The sequence below is a fragment of the Cavia porcellus genome, unplaced genomic scaffold (genome assembly GCF_034190915.1).
Source record: "Cavia porcellus strain 051 isolate PalLab524CR breed Dunkin Hartley unplaced genomic scaffold, mCavPor4.1 scaffold_24, whole genome shotgun sequence".
Taxonomy (NCBI): domain Eukaryota; kingdom Metazoa; phylum Chordata; class Mammalia; order Rodentia; family Caviidae; genus Cavia; species Cavia porcellus.
The window spans coordinates 14,411,137-14,430,481 of NW_026947507.1; the positions used below are offsets into that span (position 1 = coordinate 14,411,137).

A 19,345-nucleotide genomic window follows, 5' to 3' on the forward strand; every position below is an offset into this window, starting at 1 on the left:
ACAAACTTTATTTGTCTTAAAAATCATAGACCTGGGAGTACAAAAACAGTAGAAAGTAAAGTGTGGCCAAGAGCAATACCACAAAGATATTTAAAATTGCTGCCTACTAACCAACTGTTGGAGCTAAATAAGGAAGGGGAGTAAATTATGCTTCTTTCCCACCTTCTTTTGATAAGTCTTTTGACAGACACATTAGTGCAAGGAACTTGTGCCTAAAGATGAAATTTATGTCTATGTGAAGTGAAGTACTGGATTAGAGTTTTCATTTTCTACAGATCATGCTTTATAATAAGCTAGGGTCATAAAAGCATCATTTGTAAAGATACATCACAAGATAAACTGGCACAATTACATGAACTTGAGTGAGAGTATGTTTCCAGGTGGAAGCAGAAGAAATAGAAAAAGAGGGGTGTAAGCACTAAGAGAAAAGCTGTTGGTCAGAGGACAGAGCCAAAAGAAATATTGTGTCTATCTTTGTGACCGTTGAGTGTCTGTGAAGCCTTTTCTACGCAGTCCGTTAGCCATTTAATCTAAATGGCATTATGACGGTAATTACATTTTGTTTACTGTCAAGTCTGTGTTTTGTCTTTGTGAGTTTCTTTCCTTTTTCCCATTTGGAAAACACATCAGTTGTTCCCTAGTTGTTGATTTTGCCTTGTCTATTGATATAAACTGAGGCAGGCTTTATACTGCTCCTGTATGTGAATGATGGATGATGCCTTGTTTTTGTGTAGATATTTGATAAATATTTGTATCTGCAGCCCATGTACAGCTATACCTGACTAGTTACTGGGTGTCCAATAAAAATGGGCAGTCAGAGCTGCTTGCTTTTCAATATACAGAGCATTCAGGTTTTACTTGAGTCTCATTGTTCGAGGAAATAAAATGGCATAGAAATTAAGAAATGGGAAGAAGTTCCATAGTGTTAGGAATTGATCCTTCTGACTGGCTTTTCACTGCTTCTCCTCAAGCTGAGACTTGTAAAACAGATTAGCAAAAATGTGGAGTGCACCAAACCTTGTAGAGACCCGAAGGGTGGTTTTATTTATTTATTTACCTCTCTCTGAAATAAAATTTACACCACCGTTGGCCTTTGGATCTCTACAGCAGAAAGTCTGAACTATGATGCCATGAATCCTAGGGAGGTTACAGGAGGGAAATTGAGAACTCCCCCAGGTAGTATGCAAACTGTGTATTCATGAAAATGTCCAAAGTTTCTTCAGAGTGACCGGTAGATTCTCAAAGGATCCTTAAGAGACTAGGAACTATCACTTATGTCAGTCATATGTCTAAATCTTTCAAGTTTCCAGATTTATAGTCTTTGCTCCAGTAAGCATGAGAATTATTGGTGAAATTCAATTATATATTTCAATTTGGTGAGATATTAGTTTTTTCCTTTTTCCTTTTTATCGATACGGGGGATCGAACTCACGACTGCCTGCTTGCAAGGCAGGCACTTATGTTGCTGAGCTAAATCTCCAGCCCCCGAGATATTAGTTTATACCGGGATTTTATAAAAATAAATACATCAGAAATACCTAATCAACAGGAAAGTAGACATGGACATAGCCCGTATTTGGTTTCAAGGGCATGGAGGGCTTATTGTGAATAATGGATTGAACAAGAGAAGGTGCAGTTAATGTCAATGATTCTCAAACTGTAGTTTGTGTAAGAAGCTTTTGGAACTAGTCATAAGCTCCTAGAAGCTCCTGCAGCTATGCCTCTAATTCCAGCTACACAGGAGGCTAAGGCAAAAAAGATTGCAAGTTCAAGATCAGTCTGGACACTGTAAGATTTTGTCTCAAAATAAAAAGTAAGGCTAGGGACATAACTCAATGGTGGAGAGCTCTTGCCCAGAATGTGCAACGCCATGGGTTCAATCCTTGTAACCACAAATCATACAAATATAATGCAGTGCTCCAAATGAAAAAGTACAAAATTTGGAGGTGTAGTTTAGTAGCAGGGTGCCCCTCGGGTTTAATCTATGCTACTACAAAGCAAATTAAAACCAAACTAGGCTGGTGGTGCGTGTCTATAAATCCCAGCATATTGTGAGATGAGAAAAGAAAATTATCCATCTTATCCTGAGCAATTTAGCCACTTGGAAAGATGCGGTCTCAAATAAGAAGGAAAGGAAGAACGAATGAAAGAAAGAATAAAGAAAGAAAAGAGGCACCCTCATTCTTCAGACTGAGGGATGTAGCTCAGTCTGAAGACCCTATGTTCAATCTTCAGTACCAGGAGAATAAATGAATAAAGAAATAAAGAAACCTCCTGAGAGGCCACTAGTTCTTCCAGCTCCTGATCTCATCTCAGACATGCTGAGAATTGGGATCTCGAGGAGGGGACCTTGTCATATGCATTTTAGGTGACAATTGTAATCCTAATGACTACCAGTAGTCTATACTAGGAGAAAAGTACTCTAAATGATACTACTTTTCTGTTTCAGTTTAATTTTTTAAAAATCTTTGTTATCAAAGCAGGTGTTGCATACAGAAAAATGCACAGCATGAAAAAATAGCTGAATAATTAATCATATGGGAACACATTGTGGCATCACCATGCAGATCAGCAAACAGAATGTCCCAGCTCTCCAGGCAATGCCTCACCCCACAGCCTCCCCATAAAGATCACCCTTCCTTCTTCTTATAAGGCGATGCTAGCTTGGCCTGTTTTTAAATTTTATATATGTGGAATCATACTATTATTTTGAGTCCACCATCAGATTCTGGAAGCCATGTCACGTATTTTAAGAGTTGTTTTGTTTTGTTTTGTGTTGTTTTGCAGTGTTGGGACTGAATCCAGGCCCTGGGTTTCTAAACATATGCTTTGCCACCGAGCTACACCCCAGCCCCAAAGCTACACTCCCAGCCCCAGCCCTTTAGTACAGAGTTGCTAACTGGATATTAAAGAACTGAGAAGACAAAAACACATTATCATGCAGATGGAAATCTCAGTATGCATCTACTACTACATCTAAAATGGGGAAACAAAGTTAAGAAGTTGGAATTATTAAAGTTTAGAAGGTCAAGAGGGATGGTGTGGTGAAACTCAGGCCTCCAGTGGTGTTTTTCCTATGGTAATGAAAAAACTGGAACAACAGATTGTACAGGAGAGAGCGAATCTATTTTTTCTCTTCCTGCTTTGCAGTTTCCCTCTAGTGGACCCTGTGGGTAGCGTCTAGACGGGAGGCGGCTTACAAAGCAGAAATGTGATTCAAAGTCCCATCATGATCTCAGCATTGAAAGGCAGAGGATGAAACAAACTTAAAGTTAAAAAATAACAGCTAGAAGTGGGCACAGTTTCCTTAGCTCAATGTATTTGTGACATTCTTCCCTGTTACATCAGTAGTTCATTTATTTTTATTGCTACATAATATTCTGTTGTATAGATATACCATAATTTATTTACTATTTTAGTTTTGATGGCTGTTGCCAGTCTTGCAGGGGCCCACACATGGCACTAGGTCTCATACTGAATACTAAATTTATTGAGATATGAAATAATATAAATTACCTTTGGCCTCCAGAATTATAAGAGGTGCTCAAAGTGGTGGTTATTAGCTTCCAGACATTCATTATTATGGCAAAATGCTGCTTGGGTAACCTTGGTCATTGAGACTGCTACACATGCATTTTCGATTTGTTCTCTAAGGGCTGGCAGGATCATGGGTTTTTTGTAATGTATGACATCATCTAGTGTCCCCCATATAAGGGTAACACCATTTGTTGAAAAAGCATCATACTACTTTTCTGAAGTCAGTCTCTCTCTCATCTATCTCTAATCTTTCCTAAGACAAAATTATGAAGGCATTTTCTTAAATTATCTTTTAGATCTGTGCTATCCAATGCAGTAGCCACTCGCTATATCTATTTTAAGTGAAAATATTTTATTTTTTTATTAGAAGAGAAAAAGGCTTAACTTTTTTATTTTGGAGGAAATAAAACAATAAAATGGAACAAAACAAAACGGTGAGAACAATATTGGACTTCAAAAACATGACAAGGAATCCCCCATAGTGGCTATATTGCATGTTGTTATTCTCTGAACATTTGCTCAGACTACCAGCTTAGGCCTATGAAGTCAATCAATTAATACAAGCAGTAAGTTGTTTTTGTACCTCCGTTGCTATCACCCCAGTCTGTATTCCTCCAAATCAGCCAGTTGCCTATGAGATAGGGGCTTTTTTTGTTTCCCAGCCCGTACTCCAGCCAGCTTATGGGAAGGGTAGGCTGACTTCTTAGTTCTTTGTGCAGCCCACAACTGCCACTGGCTCATGAGAAGATCAGGTTGACTTCAAAAGTATTTTAAATTAGATTAAACACACAGTTTTTCAGTTGTATTACCTACATTTCAAATGCATGTATGACTAGTGGTTAATTTATTGTAGTAAAAGTGTAGAATAGCTCTAACAACTTAAACCCTGTGTCATGCAGCATTTATCCAGTAGTTTTATTGCTCAGTTTTCTCATGTGGAGCTATAATTCACTTAGAGTTAAATTTTGTGTATTTTGTTGCAGTCACGTTTTAATTTTTTCTATATGAACCTGTAATTAATCCAGCATTATTTGTTTTTGCCCACTATTTTTAGGGCTAACTTAGTAATTTATAAAGTCCCCATTTATCTATGGGCCTATTTATGGGTTCTCTATTCCATCTCATTAGCCGATTTTGATTTTAGTGACCTCATTTAAAGTGTAACTTAGTATGTAGTAAAGCAAAGCAACTCTTCCTAACTTCTTCCACCATGTCTTGGCTATTTTTGGACTTTTACACTTTCATGGATGTTTCTATTTTATTTTTTAAAATATTAAAACAATCTCAAATGCAAACAGAAAATTTCCAGTACATAATAACAAAGAACTATTCTCTTCTGAGCCATTTGAGAATAAATTGCCCATCGTCCCTAACCAAGTCAATGCTTTTTATAAACAAAGAAATCTTCCTGCATAAATTACAGCCATAAAAACCAGGAAATCAACTCTGGCACATTACTACCATCTAATCTTTAGGCCCCTTTTAAGTCCTCACAGTTGTCTCAGTGTTTTAATCCAGGACCTGAATTGAGCTAACATTCAATTCACTTAACACGTCTCTTTAGTCCCTATTAACCTAAAATGGTTCTTCAGTCTTCTCTTAAATTTTATGCCTTTGACACTTTATGAAGATTATAACCTAGTTCTTTTGTAACATGACTTCCACATTAGGCTTTTTCATGTTTCCTGCCTTCGCTCACTAAGGCTCCCTTAATTTGTGCTGAGATGTCCTGCCACGCAGGTGTCCTGTTGGTCTCATGTGAACTCTGACTTCCCAGTGTGGGTCTCCCTTCTTGCTCCTGTTAATTCACAGCACTGGTCCCCTGTTTGTACCCTGAGATGACCTTATTCTCCTTTGTGAACACACTGCACCCTGTTCAGACTCCAAAATCGTGCTCCAAGCAACTCCTGTGTGTGACACTTTCCTTATTTTACTCGAACAACAACATTCTTCACTCTGCTGTTCCCACCGTGGATACCGTCCTCACACTTGGGTCTTTACACCAGCACTGAACTACACAGCCCTCCATGCAGATGCACCCCTCAGTCTGCTCAGGCTCCAACGCCCTCTAGGCCGTGGGTCTCTTGTACCACCCTGGGAGTGTTACTGTGCTCAGTCTACCTAATAGCTTTGGACTAAATTATTGAAAAAGAATGGAAGGAAAGGAGAGAAGAAAAAGAAAGAGAAAAAAAAGGAGAGAAATTAGTTTTTCAAAGTCCATAAGAACCCTATTGGGATTTGACTGGGGTTGTACTGACTATAATTCCAACTGGGGAAGAGCTGACATTTCAACATTATGGAATCTTCCAGCCCATAAGAAGATATAAGAAGTTATTATTTAGTTTTAGTTTTCTTAGTTAACGTTTCTCATTACTGAGACAAAATATTGGACACACAAATTTAAGGGGGAAAAGGTTTATTTAGCTCAGAGTTTGTAAGGTTTCAGTCCATATTCAGTTGGCTCCAAGGCTGGGTGACATCACGGGGGAGAAATAGTCCAGCAAGCATGCAGGTGAGAGCAAGCAAGGAAGGGACCTCAGCAGAGTTTTTCTTTCCCTTTTAGGGAAAGACTGCTGGGAAATCAAACAGAAAGAAAAGCAGCTCTTAAGCTATCAGAGCCAAGATTTTGGTCCCAACATAGATATAGAAGAATTCTCAAGAGTAAGTTGACATCATTTTCTTCCAAAAAAGAAAAATAAAAGTGAGTGGGGACAAAAATTTTATGTAAAGATGAGAGCCAAAGAGACAGCAAATGAGCTGGTGCTGTAAGTAGGTTTCCCAAACTCCCCAAAACTTGTGCTTACACTTGGGGTGCATGGTTCAAAGGGAACTGGGCCTGTTGAAGCACAGTAATGAGGATGAGATCTCTGATTTTCCATGCACAGAGCCAGCAGAGTCAGGATCAGGTGGCTGCACATAAAGAGACCTCTAAGTTGAAAGGAGGGAAGCTCCTGTTCCATCTCAGAGAAGTCTGGTGGGAACTGATACCCACGAAGTGGTGGACCAGTGAGGGAAGATTCTAAATGAGGGCCCAATTCTTTTTCCCTGAGGACATAATGCTACCTGTCATGGTTTATATCAGTGGACTCCACGCCTCAGGCAATTATGCGTTTGTGACTGGTTCATTGTCTAGTACTTGGACTGGTGGTGTGAGTGTTACACTCACCTAGGGGTGGAGCCAGCATACAATGTAATGGCAGGAAGGTGTCTCTCTCTCTCTTGCCCGGTTTAGCCTTGCAATTTGTGGCTGCCATGAACTGCGGCCTGCTATGCCACCCTGCCTTGGAGCCAACTGAGTATGGACTGAAACATCCAAGAACTGTGAGAAATAAACCTTTCCTTCCTTCATTTTGGGTGTTGGGTATTTTGTCCCAGAAAGGAGTAAAAAGTAATTAAGACACTATCTTTCTACCCTGAGATTTAGCAGAGGGTTTTCCAGAATAAAAAGTGAGGGTAATGTTGAGTTGACCGATTTCCAACCCAAAATGACCAAGTCTACATTACTTTTGCTAGAAAACATAACTCAAAGTAAAACTTCATATAAGTTCTAGAAAAATAAGCAAATTTACTTTTTTGTTCTTCTCTCCTGGGTTTTGTGGCTTAAAAATGTTCAGACAACCAGTAAATTAATGCCTGACATCTTCAGAAGCAGGTATCCTGTTGTCTGTCTCTGACAAGTTACATGGATTTCCCTACTGCTAAAGGTGATTGGAAGTACACCTGCAAGCCTTTTTGTTTATGTCTCCATGAATTTCTAATGTTTTCCCTATATGATACCAAACCTTTTGAATTTGAGAACTGTGCCTTCCTTCCATTTCAGACTTTCCATGAAGCCTTATACTGTGGTTTTCCTGAGACCTCTGTATGTATTTTTAAATGTCTATTGGCTTCTTCCAGTACTTTTTTCCCCTTCTCTTTTCTGTCTTTGACTTGTATGTAAAATTCTTTTTTGAATTTAATTTTCATTTTTCAAAAAACATTAGTCTAGTGTTGATGCCAGGAACAGAGCAGATGTACCAGAAATAGAAGCAGCACCCATATTACGCAGCTGAGCATGGACTTACATAGTCAGGTGGGCTGGACCACACTGTCATCTTTTTTCTGTTGCTATAATTGAATACTCAGTAATTAATAAAGAAGAAAGTTTTATTTGGCTCACAGTTGTTCTTTGTTTTGTTCTGTTGTATTTATTAGGAATTAAGCCCAGGGCCTTCACAATGAACAACAACCCCAGCCCTTTTAAATTCTTTTCTAATTTGAGACAGTCTCACTAAAGTGACCATGCGGGGTTGGAACTAGGGACCTTTCTGCCCCCAGGTGCATCACTGAGCCTAGGTTGGATCACAGTTTTGAAAGCTGGGAAATTTAAGATTGACTGGCCACATCTGGTGAGGTCCTTCCTGATAGTGAGGACTCTGTAGAGTCCCAAGGGGCACAGACATCACACACTGAGACAGAGAAAGCTCAATATCTTCAGTAACATCCTTCTTTTATAAAGCCACTAATGCCCCATTTTCATGGCCTCATTTAGCCTTTATCTCCCAAAGGCCCCTCCTCCAAATACTATTAACATATGGCATGAGAATTGTGTTTGAACAAAATTTTGGAGGGGACACTCAGACCAAAGCAAATGCTGCTGTCACCACTTATAGGCTTGTGACCTGGGATTTGGATACCCAGGATCTGGCAATCTGTGACTTGTGGTCAAGTTAGCCCACTGTTTTTGTATGAGCTCATTACCTGTTTTTGTATGGCCCCTGAGCTAAGAATGGTTTGTATATCTTTAAGTGGCTGAAATAAAACAAAGGAAACCACAACAATTTAAGGGATGTGAACACAAGAAGTTCACATTTTAGTTCCACAAATAAAGTTTTGCTGGATAAAGAATCCATTGTTGGATTACCTAAAATTTTTAACTGCTTTTACCCAACAACTGTAGGATTGATTATATGTACTGGTACCACAGAGAACATATGAAGCCTAATATATTCATTCCCTGGCCTTCACAGGTAGTCTGTCAACACTTGTCATGCAGAGGCAGGAGGAAGGGTGTTGGTCTAATAATGATTGCTACATTAGAAAAGTTTTGTGAGGATTAAATTAATACTGGAAATAAAATATGGGACTGTGCCTGGAATATATTGGTACTTCAGAAATGATTCCTTTTTTTTTTTTTTTTTTTTTTTTTTTTTTTTGTCTTTTTCCTTTTTATCATACTGGCGATCGAACTCATGGCTGCCTGCTTGCAAGGCAGGCGCTTATGCCTCTGAGCTAAATCCCCAGCCCCAAGAAATGATTCCTTTTAATGAAGCCTGATCACTGAACCTTACCACTTTTGCTTCTGAGGTGGCTTGAGAGCACAGTGCAGAGCGTTAGTATAATTTGATAGATGGACAAGCTAAAGGTACTTCATGTTCTGCTTAGAAATACATTTCATTAATGAACCTCTTGGAAATGTGCATGGGATTAATTCAAACCTGGATGCTTCCCCATTAATTTGGTAAGTCCCTTGTACATCACATAGAAATTACACAGCAGAGTTTAATCATTTATCAGTAACCACACAATTGCAAGTTTGCTTCCAAACTGTTCCCATGGATCCAGAAGACATAGATTGCAGGAGGAAGCATCTCTCCTTTGCCTTTCTAAGACAACCCTAATTCTGGACCCTCTCCCTAAAGTGAATCCCTTGCCTCTGATAATTCGATGTTCTTTTGGCCACTAGAGAGCACTTTGAGACTAACAAAGCTCCTTCTGTGCCCGGGCCTCCGTTTGAACCCTGGTCTCCCGTGATTGAGGTGCAGTGCATCTCCTCTCTGTGACATCTAGCTACCAGCCGTGGCTCACAAATGGCCATCAAGGTTGATGGATGCATTTTGTGAAGCTTAGTGACCTGTAGTAGTGATAATGAAGTATTCTGACGCTCAGATAACATTTTATTCTGTCACTATGGTTTTCTGCCTCTAGTGACATCACCTAATTTGTATTGCTTTAAGGCAGATTTCTAAGGCAAGCATTTTCACCAGGGTCCCCTTTCCTTGTTGCTCATACTCTTTTCTGTCAGACTGAATTTCTCTCAAAGAGAAAATATTGCTTGATATTGATTCCAGTGCACGAGATAATTTCAGGTTCTCACTCTGCAGTTCATCCAAAGCCCTGTTTAAACTCTTGAAGAGGTTTTCCAAGGCTAAGAGGCATAGTTCAAAAGAACAGTTCTTAAATGTGTTTAAAAGACTCTTGGCTACATTTTCTGATGTTTCATCAGCAGTTTGCACTGATACACTTTCCATTGTTATTACAACTGAACCATATCATAGGGAGTTGTACCAGCAAGACCATCAAATTTTCTAAAAAGCTATAAAGCTTTGATATTTTCTGGCCTATTTCTTACTGCGCTCTTAAAAATGTTTAGCTTCTGCTGAGCCAAATGTGTACCTCCAAAGGCAAACGCAGTGAAAAACTCTTCAAGCATCCCAGTTACTGCTGCAATAGCCATATATACAGCAGGAGGATGAGCTTCTGCTTGGATGTAGCTTCTATATGGTAAGCATTGCAAATGAATAATACCAACCTTCAACTGGGCTTTGGCCCATCACTGCTGGGGTCTAGCTGTGGCTATAAGAGAAATCTGCTTTCCTGACCACAGCTTATAAGCATTTTCTCTAGCTATTCCATTCTGGTGTTATTGTTTGCATCAAAGAGAAATCAGAGGCATCAGTTCTAGCTATGATTCCTTGAAGGATGGAAGTATTTATAAGGATATGTTTTCAGGGATTTCTTTGATGTTTTAAAAAATCCTAAATAATTTCTCCCTCTTTTGAATGACATTTGACTTTCAAGAAAAGAATATTTCTGCATGTGAAATGTCAGCCCTGTCTAATAATAACCTGCTTAATGTGCCACGAAAATCACTAATAGAATTTGCCACCATTTTTACAAAATGAAGTTCTTACCTCGTAAGGGTGCGGTCCATAGAAGCTGGCTAGAGCGGTGGCAGGCTGTTACAGGCACAACAGGATTGCTTCAAAATGAAATCATAGTCTTAGCATAAACTTGCTACCTCACCTTCAGCCAACACAATCCGTTTGTACTGTGACATGACAATAGCAAGGAGGTGAATAGGCCATTAACAAAGACTTTCAAGAAATATACTCCTCTGGGTTTCACAAGGAGCCATGAATATGAAAAACATAAAGGAGTGGAAAGTAAGATAAGGAATTTACATGAAGGTATGCGCATTACTATGCAGATATTGTTGGGTTTTCAGCAGCCAGATTCGTTTTTAGCAGTTAGTCTCTAAGCCAGATCCTACCACTTTCTTCTTCAGTCCTGGAGGGTGTCATGTGTTCTCCATTTCTTTGCTTTATGTGCTGTTTTTTGTGTGGGTGACAAAATTGCAGACATTTATCTAAAAAGTAATATTAGTCTTGGAATTTCAACAAGATTTGAATTAAATAGTACAAAGTGGAAAGATTATATGTGTGCGTACATATGTAGATTTGCGTGGAACTCTTTGGTTCTCGGAGGCTGTGATTATGTTAAGTGCACGTGAACAATCCATATTTAGAAAATGCAAAGAGATGGCACTCTTCTAAGGGCTTTGTTCCACCATCAACTACACAATTCTTCGCATGGAATCTTTTCTCTAGGTTGTACAGGGCTATAGTTAGAGCATCTCTTATACCAAGGTTGAGATGCAAATGATTCTGTAAGTCTGTGCTGGCTTTTATTCTTTGTACCTTTTATATGTTGTACTTGCTTTAAAAAAGAAACTGAGATATAAGCTGAATATGATGTTAAGTAGCAGTGACAGTGAAGGGAACAGGAGTCCATAACCTACTTCGTAGATGTGAGAAAGTTTTTTGTTTTTGGCTTTTTTTGGTGACACAAAAAAATTCATTGTCTGTGTTGGGACAGCTCTTTCACTGTTGTCTTACATTGCCACTTAACCATTAAATATTGCATAATTCCTTATATATCTTTCTTGCTGGCAAAAATTATAGAAAAGAAAGGCAGCCGATTTGGCTTTCTTTGTGCTGTCTGAAGGCTTTGCAGAGTGCCTTCCAAAGAAGCTTACAATAAACAGTTGTGGTTTGATTCATAGATTCTAAGGCTGTTTATGAGCACGGTGGCATGGACTAAGTCTCCCAGATCAGCTGTGTGAACAGGAGCAAGCCAAGTAATCTTTCTGGGCCACTATTTCCTCATCTGTAAAAAGAAGGGGCTGGACTCAGTGATGGTTGAGGTCACTTCCAGCTCTGTAAATTCTATGCTTTTACAAAAATGCTCGGATCCTGAAAGGAGAACATCTTGGATTTCTGGACAAAAGAGCCCAGGGTATATTTATGTTTGACCTCCTACCACATTCTGACTTTCTACTCTAATGAATCCGAGTTTATTCTTCACTGAAATGGCTCAGCTCCAGGAGCCCTTGGTGTGATTCTAACACTGTGTAGATATTGATTTTTCTTGCAGGCTAGTGGTTACTGTAACCACCACACTATTAAATCTCTCTCCTTTTCGTAAGGATGATTCCACTAGTGCCGCTTCACTCCCTTCCGTTGATATTTAACTCAATCCAGGGCTAATTTGAAGGTAGCATTACTAGGATCACAATGTCTTAAAATGCTTCCTGGCTGACAGCTTTCTCCCTTTTGTCATCTTAGAGCTATCAAACACTGCAGCACACAGAGGTGGCCAAAGGTGGGACCAGGCCTCTTATTGCCACTTTCTCCTTCACTTCCTCTCTGGAAGTTTAGGTTTTCATACTGTGAATAATGTCAATCGTTATTCAAACAGAATAGGCTTCTTTCCTTATTTTGTTTGTTCAGGTCTGTAGAAGATCTCTTTTACCTCATGGCAATAATAACAGACTGCTGTTGTTAAGACAGGAGCACAGATGTTACCTTCAATATACACAGCTTTGGTGAGCTGCAACACTAAAATACTATTTTGACTCTTGGCCTCTCATTTTAGAAGTTTGCCCCTCAGTGAGCTTTCCTGTTAGCTAAGGGGAGGCACAGCATGTCACACAGGTAATGACAGCCCTTAACTTCCAAATAAAATTTAATAGGGGCTTTCATTCACAACGATTCTTAGGCATTTGTCTTGTTACACTAGTTAAAATATACACTGCAACATGAGTGGTGACTCTGATGTCAGTAAAGAATTCTATATCCAGAACCATAATACTTTGTTGACTTCCTTCAGGAGATGCCATGGAGACCCCAGAGTAGAGGGTGTAATTTAATGAGATTGTTAATATTTCTATAATACCAGCAATCTGATAAATTCTCTTTCGGTAGGCACTTCTACAGAACTGGCATAAATGACTGTTCCACATGAAGCATTATCTTTTCTTGTACAACACTGAAAGCTTACATGCTGCTTGACAAATTTGAATTTTAAAAAGCAGGAATGATTGGCACTTGGTAACTTACACAGAAATATAAAGTGGTACGAGAAAATTGCCCATTTCTTTTAGATTTACATTTTATGTTTTTTTTTTCTTTTAAGAAGTGATAAGACATGTAATTTCCATCAACTTCAACCAGTTATGTATGAAAGAGGCTACAAGTTCAGCTCTGCAGAGGAGAAGCAAGTCATGAAGAGAACTGACATACTCCAAACAGGCAGACAGTCTCCACAGCTGCCTTGAGTTTGGGTGCTGTAAATGGTTAGTTTCTGGCCAAGATTGGACTCTAAAGAGTTAGACTCTTTCCTCCTGAAAACAGGAGGAAAGAATCTGTTTCCCCTTGGTTTCCTGACCCACCAATCCAAATGTCTCACCTATCAAATTTTTCTCCATGTCGTTAAACTCAAAGAGAAAAAGAAGATAAATGCTGCACAGGAGCACAGAACAAGAGTTAATGAAGATGTCTCTGTATTTGCGGATGCTCCAAAGAATTCAGCATAAAGCAATTATTTTTTATTTATTTAGTCAACAAATATTTACTCATAGATATCAAAGTATCTAGCAAAGAATCATAATGCCCAGTTAATTATTTCTTCTTTGACCTTCATTATAATTTTGAAGATATGGAATAATAAAGATAATTGGCAGCATCAATTTACAACAAAAACTCTAATTTAGGAATCTTGATTTTTTCTGTCCTCTATATTTAGGAATCTGGATTTTTTTTTTTTATCCTGTCATGGCAAATTTCCGTCTGTATGCCTTTCAAGAATGCAAACAAATGATCTCATGCTCTTACATATAAAAATGTATATGTTGCTGAGCTTGGTAGCGCACAATTGTAACACCAACACTTGGGAGAAAGAGGCAGGAGGATCACCATGAGTTTGAGACCAGCCTGGGCTACAAAGTGAGTTCTAGGCCAGATTGAACTTCATAACAAGACCCTGTCTCAAAAGATAAATAAATAAATAAATAAATAAATAAATAAGTAAAAATATATGTTAAGACCACATATTGAATTTTTTCTTAGCATTTTCATGAACTTCTAAAAAATTAAAAAAAATTTTTTTTTAGTTTTAGCAGATAATAAAATCTGTCCTTATTAAGGTTTAAACAATTTTCTCCAGTGGTAATGTAGCATTGAAACATAACAATTATTCCTTTGAAAACAGTAGGAGTGGTATTTTCCTTCTACATACAACTATTGAGCTATAATAATAAGGTTTTCATGAGAAAATTGATGCTGGTTCTCATGAGAAATTCAAATTAGAGATATTTCAACATTAACTGTCAACTGGGACAACAATGTTCATTTAACCTGCTTTTATTCGGCAAGGGTAAGAACTGTGTATCTTGTTTACTGTGGTATTTGCAGCACTCACACACAACAGAGAATAAAAACAATGACTGAATGAAGGTTGAGTTTACAGACTCTAAATATGTAAATAGTTTCTGAAGGTAATGTAGGTATTAGGAACAAAGGAGTTAGGATTCAAAATTTAGTTCGACACCAAGCCTTGTCTTATTTTCCCCACAACAAACCTGATGCAGATTGGCTCTTACCCGACTCGCTGCCTGTTTCTCCAGTAATGTCACATCTTTTTCTAGGCATATAGAGGAGGTAGGAGTTGTAGATGGTATCTTAGCAGGGCAGATATCCAATGATACCTCAACGTCCCTTCCAAGATCATCCAAGAAGAATTTTACTTTTAGTTCTATCTTTTAAAAACTGAGTTCTACACTTCCAAGACACCAAACTATATTCTCAATTATGCAATAGATGAAACATAAAGAAATGTAGTCCTGTTAATAGAAGAGCAAAGCCAAAACCTATAATAATAGTCCTTAAGAACATGGTGTTCGACCTATGTGAAATACCCTCCCCTTCTTAGATATGGCTGAAAGCATAGCAAATCTCTGAGCCTGTGGTAGGCCAAGAAAGAGCCTCAATTATACTCCGAAATAAAAGGTATTAGCAAGACAGATTTAACACCTACAGTCACACTCAGAATTACAAACTGTTAATGAATAAGATATACCAAGTGTTATGGTTTGTGTCTTGATATCTACACAAAAGCCTCATGTAGCCTTGGGTGCAGGTTTCTAGAGTTACTGATCCAGGTTCCAGAGCTGGGATTATGGATTAAGTGTAGGCTAAATATAGAGTAAGAGAAAGAGGATTGCTCTCTTCGCTCTTTTCTTTTTACTCTTGTTGCTTTTGCTGTTTTCTGCTGCCAAAAACGAGTGCCCTCTGCCACATGCTGTCCTGTGCTGGAGAGGACTGAAACCTCCACAAACTGTAAGCTAAACAAAGCCTTTTTTTCCTTCATTCTAGGCATCAGGTGTTTTGTCTCATCAATGAGAAGAAACTGACCAAGACACTAAGAAATGTGTTTTTCCCCCTTAGCGCTGATTTCACTGATGCTGAATATTTGAAATCTCAAGTTGTGAAACCATGAATCAGGAAGGTTTCCTGTATTGTGAATAATGCCATCTTAAAGATGAGGCACTTGCCAGTGAAATGCAGCAACATTCATGGTAATGTGTTTGAAGCAAGCACGATCCTGAATTTATTGCAGGGGGAGTGTGTGAGTTGACCAAAATGGAGAATGATGAGAAGTAACTAAATTATGTATGACAGACTTTACAGAGCAGAGGAAGGAAGAAAGCTTAATGACGCTGTGGTCGAAAGATCAGCAGCAATTGGTGATGTATTGGTTTGTAGGCTGGTAAGAAGAGAAATGAATCTATGAAGACCCAAAGACTATAGATGAGAGTGACAAAAACCAGAGGGGTGGTGGTGGCAGAAGCACAAAATATAATGCATTTTAATGGCAACACAACAGTCAAATCAAGTCAATCTGACATTGAAAATCATCATCTTAATCTATGTAGCTCTTTCAAGCCAGAATTTTATCATAGGAAAAAAAAAAAACAGATCTATAGTTAACAATGAAATACTTTCCCCTTTTGCTTTCCCGGCATCTACTGAGTAGTACATAATTTAATTATTGAATCTGCAGGCTGGACCATGGAAATGAAGAATGATGTGTCTGTTGTAGTGAGAAATGAGATAGAACCAACTGTTTATTCTCATCATTCTTCCTCCGTTGGGCTAAATTAAGACAGTTAACAAGCTTTTGTTTGGATTAGCAGTTCAGATCTGGGATGTGCTGATCAGAATTCATGATTATTACAGTAGCTGTTATTTGTGGAGTGCTGCCAGTAGCATCAGCCATATGTGTAATACAGGATGGGGTTCTTTTGTCTTTCTTTGTGCTGGAACCAATGTTCCATCAGACTTGGGGACCAAATGTTTGAATACAGTAAGTGAACTTCAAGAAAAACCAGATTTAGCACCTTGAGGCATATCCCCTCAGCCAGGTCACTAATGATCTTTCCTACTTGCCTTATTTTCCTGATTAAAAAAAAATGTAAGAAAACCCTTACAATTTGGGGGGAGGAACTTTGTAACGGGACTATGCAGTGGAATGTGTGTGTGAGGCGACAAGAGGTGGCAAGCTTTAGCAAACACCTCAGGCCCTTCCGCACAATTTGAATAGACTCAACCCAGTCAAGCAAAACGCAAATGCAAATGCAGCTTCGAGGTACTTGTGCCTCCAGGAATGGTGCTTCCAAAACAATTCTCTAGAGGACCTGAGAGGCCGCTACCGCCCGTTGCCACACAGCGGGCTCACTCCGGGGCCGAAAGCAGGTCCCTTTCCTTTCAGCCCGGGTCACTTTCACGGCGCTGGATTGTCTGAGTCGTCTTTTAGTCACACATAATATTACATTTATAGTAAAGAAGTTAATGGTAGATGGGGCTGTGTATGTGTAAGAAGTCACCCTTACCACCAAAAACGATGCAGTCCCCGGCCGGGGGTGAGGACACAGCCGGGAGGGGGAGGGGATCGCGGGACGGGTCCCGGCCTCGTAGCGACCTCTTAGTGCGCACCCCGTCAGGTCAGCAGCGCAGAAAGGCAACCGCAGACTCCACTCCGTGAGCCACAAAAGGGGACGGTCACCCCGAGAGCAGTAGGCACCCTGGCGCTAAAACGCGCCCCGCCAACGACCGCAGCGCTGGGGAGCCGGCAGACTGGTCCCGTTCGCGGGGGCGAGCCATCGCCCCTGCTCCGAGCGCGCCCCCCGCCCCAAGCGCGCGCCCGCCGGCCCCGCCGCTTCCCGCCACGCGGCGCCCCGCCCCCTTCTCCCGACGTCCTTTGCCCGGACGCGTGGCGGCGGCGGCGGCAGTGGCGGCGGCCTTGGGGTCCGGCCTCGGTCTGCGGGCCTACGGACGCGGCACCGGAGGATGGGCGGGGGCGAACAGAGCGGGTACGCGGTCGGCGCGCCACGTGGCGCCGACTGGATGCGGGGTGCTGGCTCCCGGGGGTCTCGGGCGTGGCGAGCACCTCCCACCTCCGCGTTAAACCTGCCGCACGCTGGCGGCGGCGGCGGCGGCGGCGGCGGCGAGGACCCGGCTTCCCCGTGGCCGCGCTCAGGTGGCTTCCGTGGCGCGCGCCGCGGCCTCTGGCGGGCGTGCTCCTTGACTGTGGAGGGTCGCGTTTCCGGAAATCTGAAAATAACACTCTGTCTGGTACCCACGCGTTGGGTGGGAGGAGCGTGGGTTCCGTGGGTTCCGCGCCGTATCTTACTGCGCTAGTTGTATCTGAGCCTCAGTTCCCACCTACAACCTCACCGGGCTCTGGTGAGCGTTCAGCCTCGGCCAGGTCGAGCGCCTGGTGGAAAACTTCATTCTCTGCCTGTCCTCCTCTCGTTCCCGTTTCACCCTCCCGTTAGTCTGTAGTACTTACCTGGCATCCCCACCCTTCACCTCATTAATGGGAGCCTTTAAACCTGGTGAGAAACCAGTCCCTATCAGTGTCTTACCTCTTCCTACACATGATCTTAACCAAAACTTCTCAACATTTGGAACACGGAATCAGTTGGTGACCACAGTTCCTAGTTCCAGCCTGTTCTCTGCATTCTAGTTTTGGACACTTAAGAACTGCACAGTAGTATGAGGTTAGAGTCTAGACTGTGAATGTTTGGGGATTCTTACCTTGCTTTAAACCAAACATTTAGGCTTTCTCAGTGATCTGATAAATTGAGTGATCTTGTATTGGCCTCCCACCTTACCCTGGTTTTATTCCTTTTGAAAGGATCCTCTAACTAGAATAATCGCTTCCCTTCAGGGCTCTCCCTGTTGTAGAGACCGCCTGTGTCTGTCAGAGTAAAACCTGATTTAACAGAAACCCGGCTTGGCTTCACTACCAGGGCTTGTCATTGTTTCTCCTTGGATTCTGACTACAGTATCGGCCCTTCTGTCCTATCTGGGGAATCTTAGGGGGGAAGAAGGAACAAATTATCTGATTACTGTCAAAACTGGGACAACTTCATATATTACCTTTGGAGTCCAGTGGGCATAGATAATACTTTACTGTGTAAGTTAGGGCAAAGTCCGTTTCCTAAGTTTTTTGAGTTGAAAGCAGGATGTTACTGCCTCTCTTAGAATGAGGTTTGAAGGAGATAATGTGTAAAAAGTAAAACAGTGTCTCCAGTCTCTTGAAGATCAGTAAATGTTTTTCTTTGGTTCTCCTCTTTGCTGACTTATTTTTTAGGGATGAAGGACAGAAAAATTTGTAGTCTCAAAGAAAACATCCTATTAGCAGTAAATAGATGAAATATTTGAGAATGTGAAGCTATAGGTGCCAAATCTGAACTTCTGAAATAATAAATATCTTTTTTCTTAAGAGTAGATTCTATGTATAAGTTTTGTGATTTCTGATTGATAAATGTAGCTGATGACTAGAGATCAGAGTTGAATCTAGAGGACTGAACTAGAAAGCAAATTTATCAAAATAATTTTTTCAACATTTTGCATGTTTTTCTTCTAGACCCAAGATGAGTGAAGTTTCCTGCAGGAAGCGGGATGACTATCTGGAATGGCCTGAGTATTTCATGGCAGTGGCCTTTTTATCAGCACAGAGAAGCAAAGATCCAAATTCCCAGGTAAATGGGTTTCATAGCAGAATGGATTCTTGGAAAGAGATACCCATGAATTAAGCAAATTATGAAAAGGGAACAGCTTTCAACTTAAAAATTCAGTGTATTTGCTGCCTTGAGTGCTGTATTCCTGCGTGCTTACCTGTTCCTTACGAGACTTTGGTTCCTTTCAGTGCTCCCCAGTAGTAGGCCAGTCATTTGTAGTTATCACCAAACCTTTGGTCCCATTTCCTTGTAGGTTGGAGCCTGTATTGTGAATGCAGAAAACAAGATTGTTGGAATTGGGTACAATGGAATGCCGAATGGGTGCAGTGATGACCTGCTGCCCTGGAGGAGAACAGCAGAGAATAAACTGGATACCAAATACCCCTATGGTAAGGCATGTTT

At 40.5% G+C, this 19,345-nt stretch overlaps 1 protein-coding gene and 1 long non-coding RNA gene across 4 annotated transcripts in view; one reads left to right on the forward strand and one right to left on the reverse strand.

The window, feature by feature from the left end:
• LOC134472668 (uncharacterized) overlaps positions 1-17,127 on the reverse strand; it is a 67,277-nt gene extending 50,150 nt beyond the window's left edge. Inside the window, exon 1 of the long non-coding RNA XR_010042576.1 lies at positions 16,808-17,127. This is a non-coding gene — a long non-coding RNA (uncharacterized LOC134472668). The remainder of the gene's footprint in view (positions 1-16,807) is intronic.
• Positions 17,128-17,130: 3 nt separating this feature from the next.
• The window catches only part of Dctd (dCMP deaminase), a 48,715-nt gene continuing 46,500 nt past the window's right edge, over positions 17,131-19,345 (forward strand). Inside the window, exons 1-3 of one of the 3 annotated variants that reach the window (XM_063234696.1) lie at positions 17,131-17,287; positions 18,850-18,964; positions 19,197-19,332. In XM_063234696.1, coding sequence (XP_063090766.1) covers positions 17,265-17,287; positions 18,850-18,964; positions 19,197-19,332 — 274 coding nt within the window. In that variant the 5' untranslated portion in view covers positions 17,131-17,264. Of the gene's footprint in view, positions 17,288-17,442; positions 17,550-18,849; positions 18,965-19,196; positions 19,333-19,345 lie in introns of those variants that run through there. The other 2 variants (XM_063234694.1, XM_063234695.1) reach the window with 2 other exon arrangements.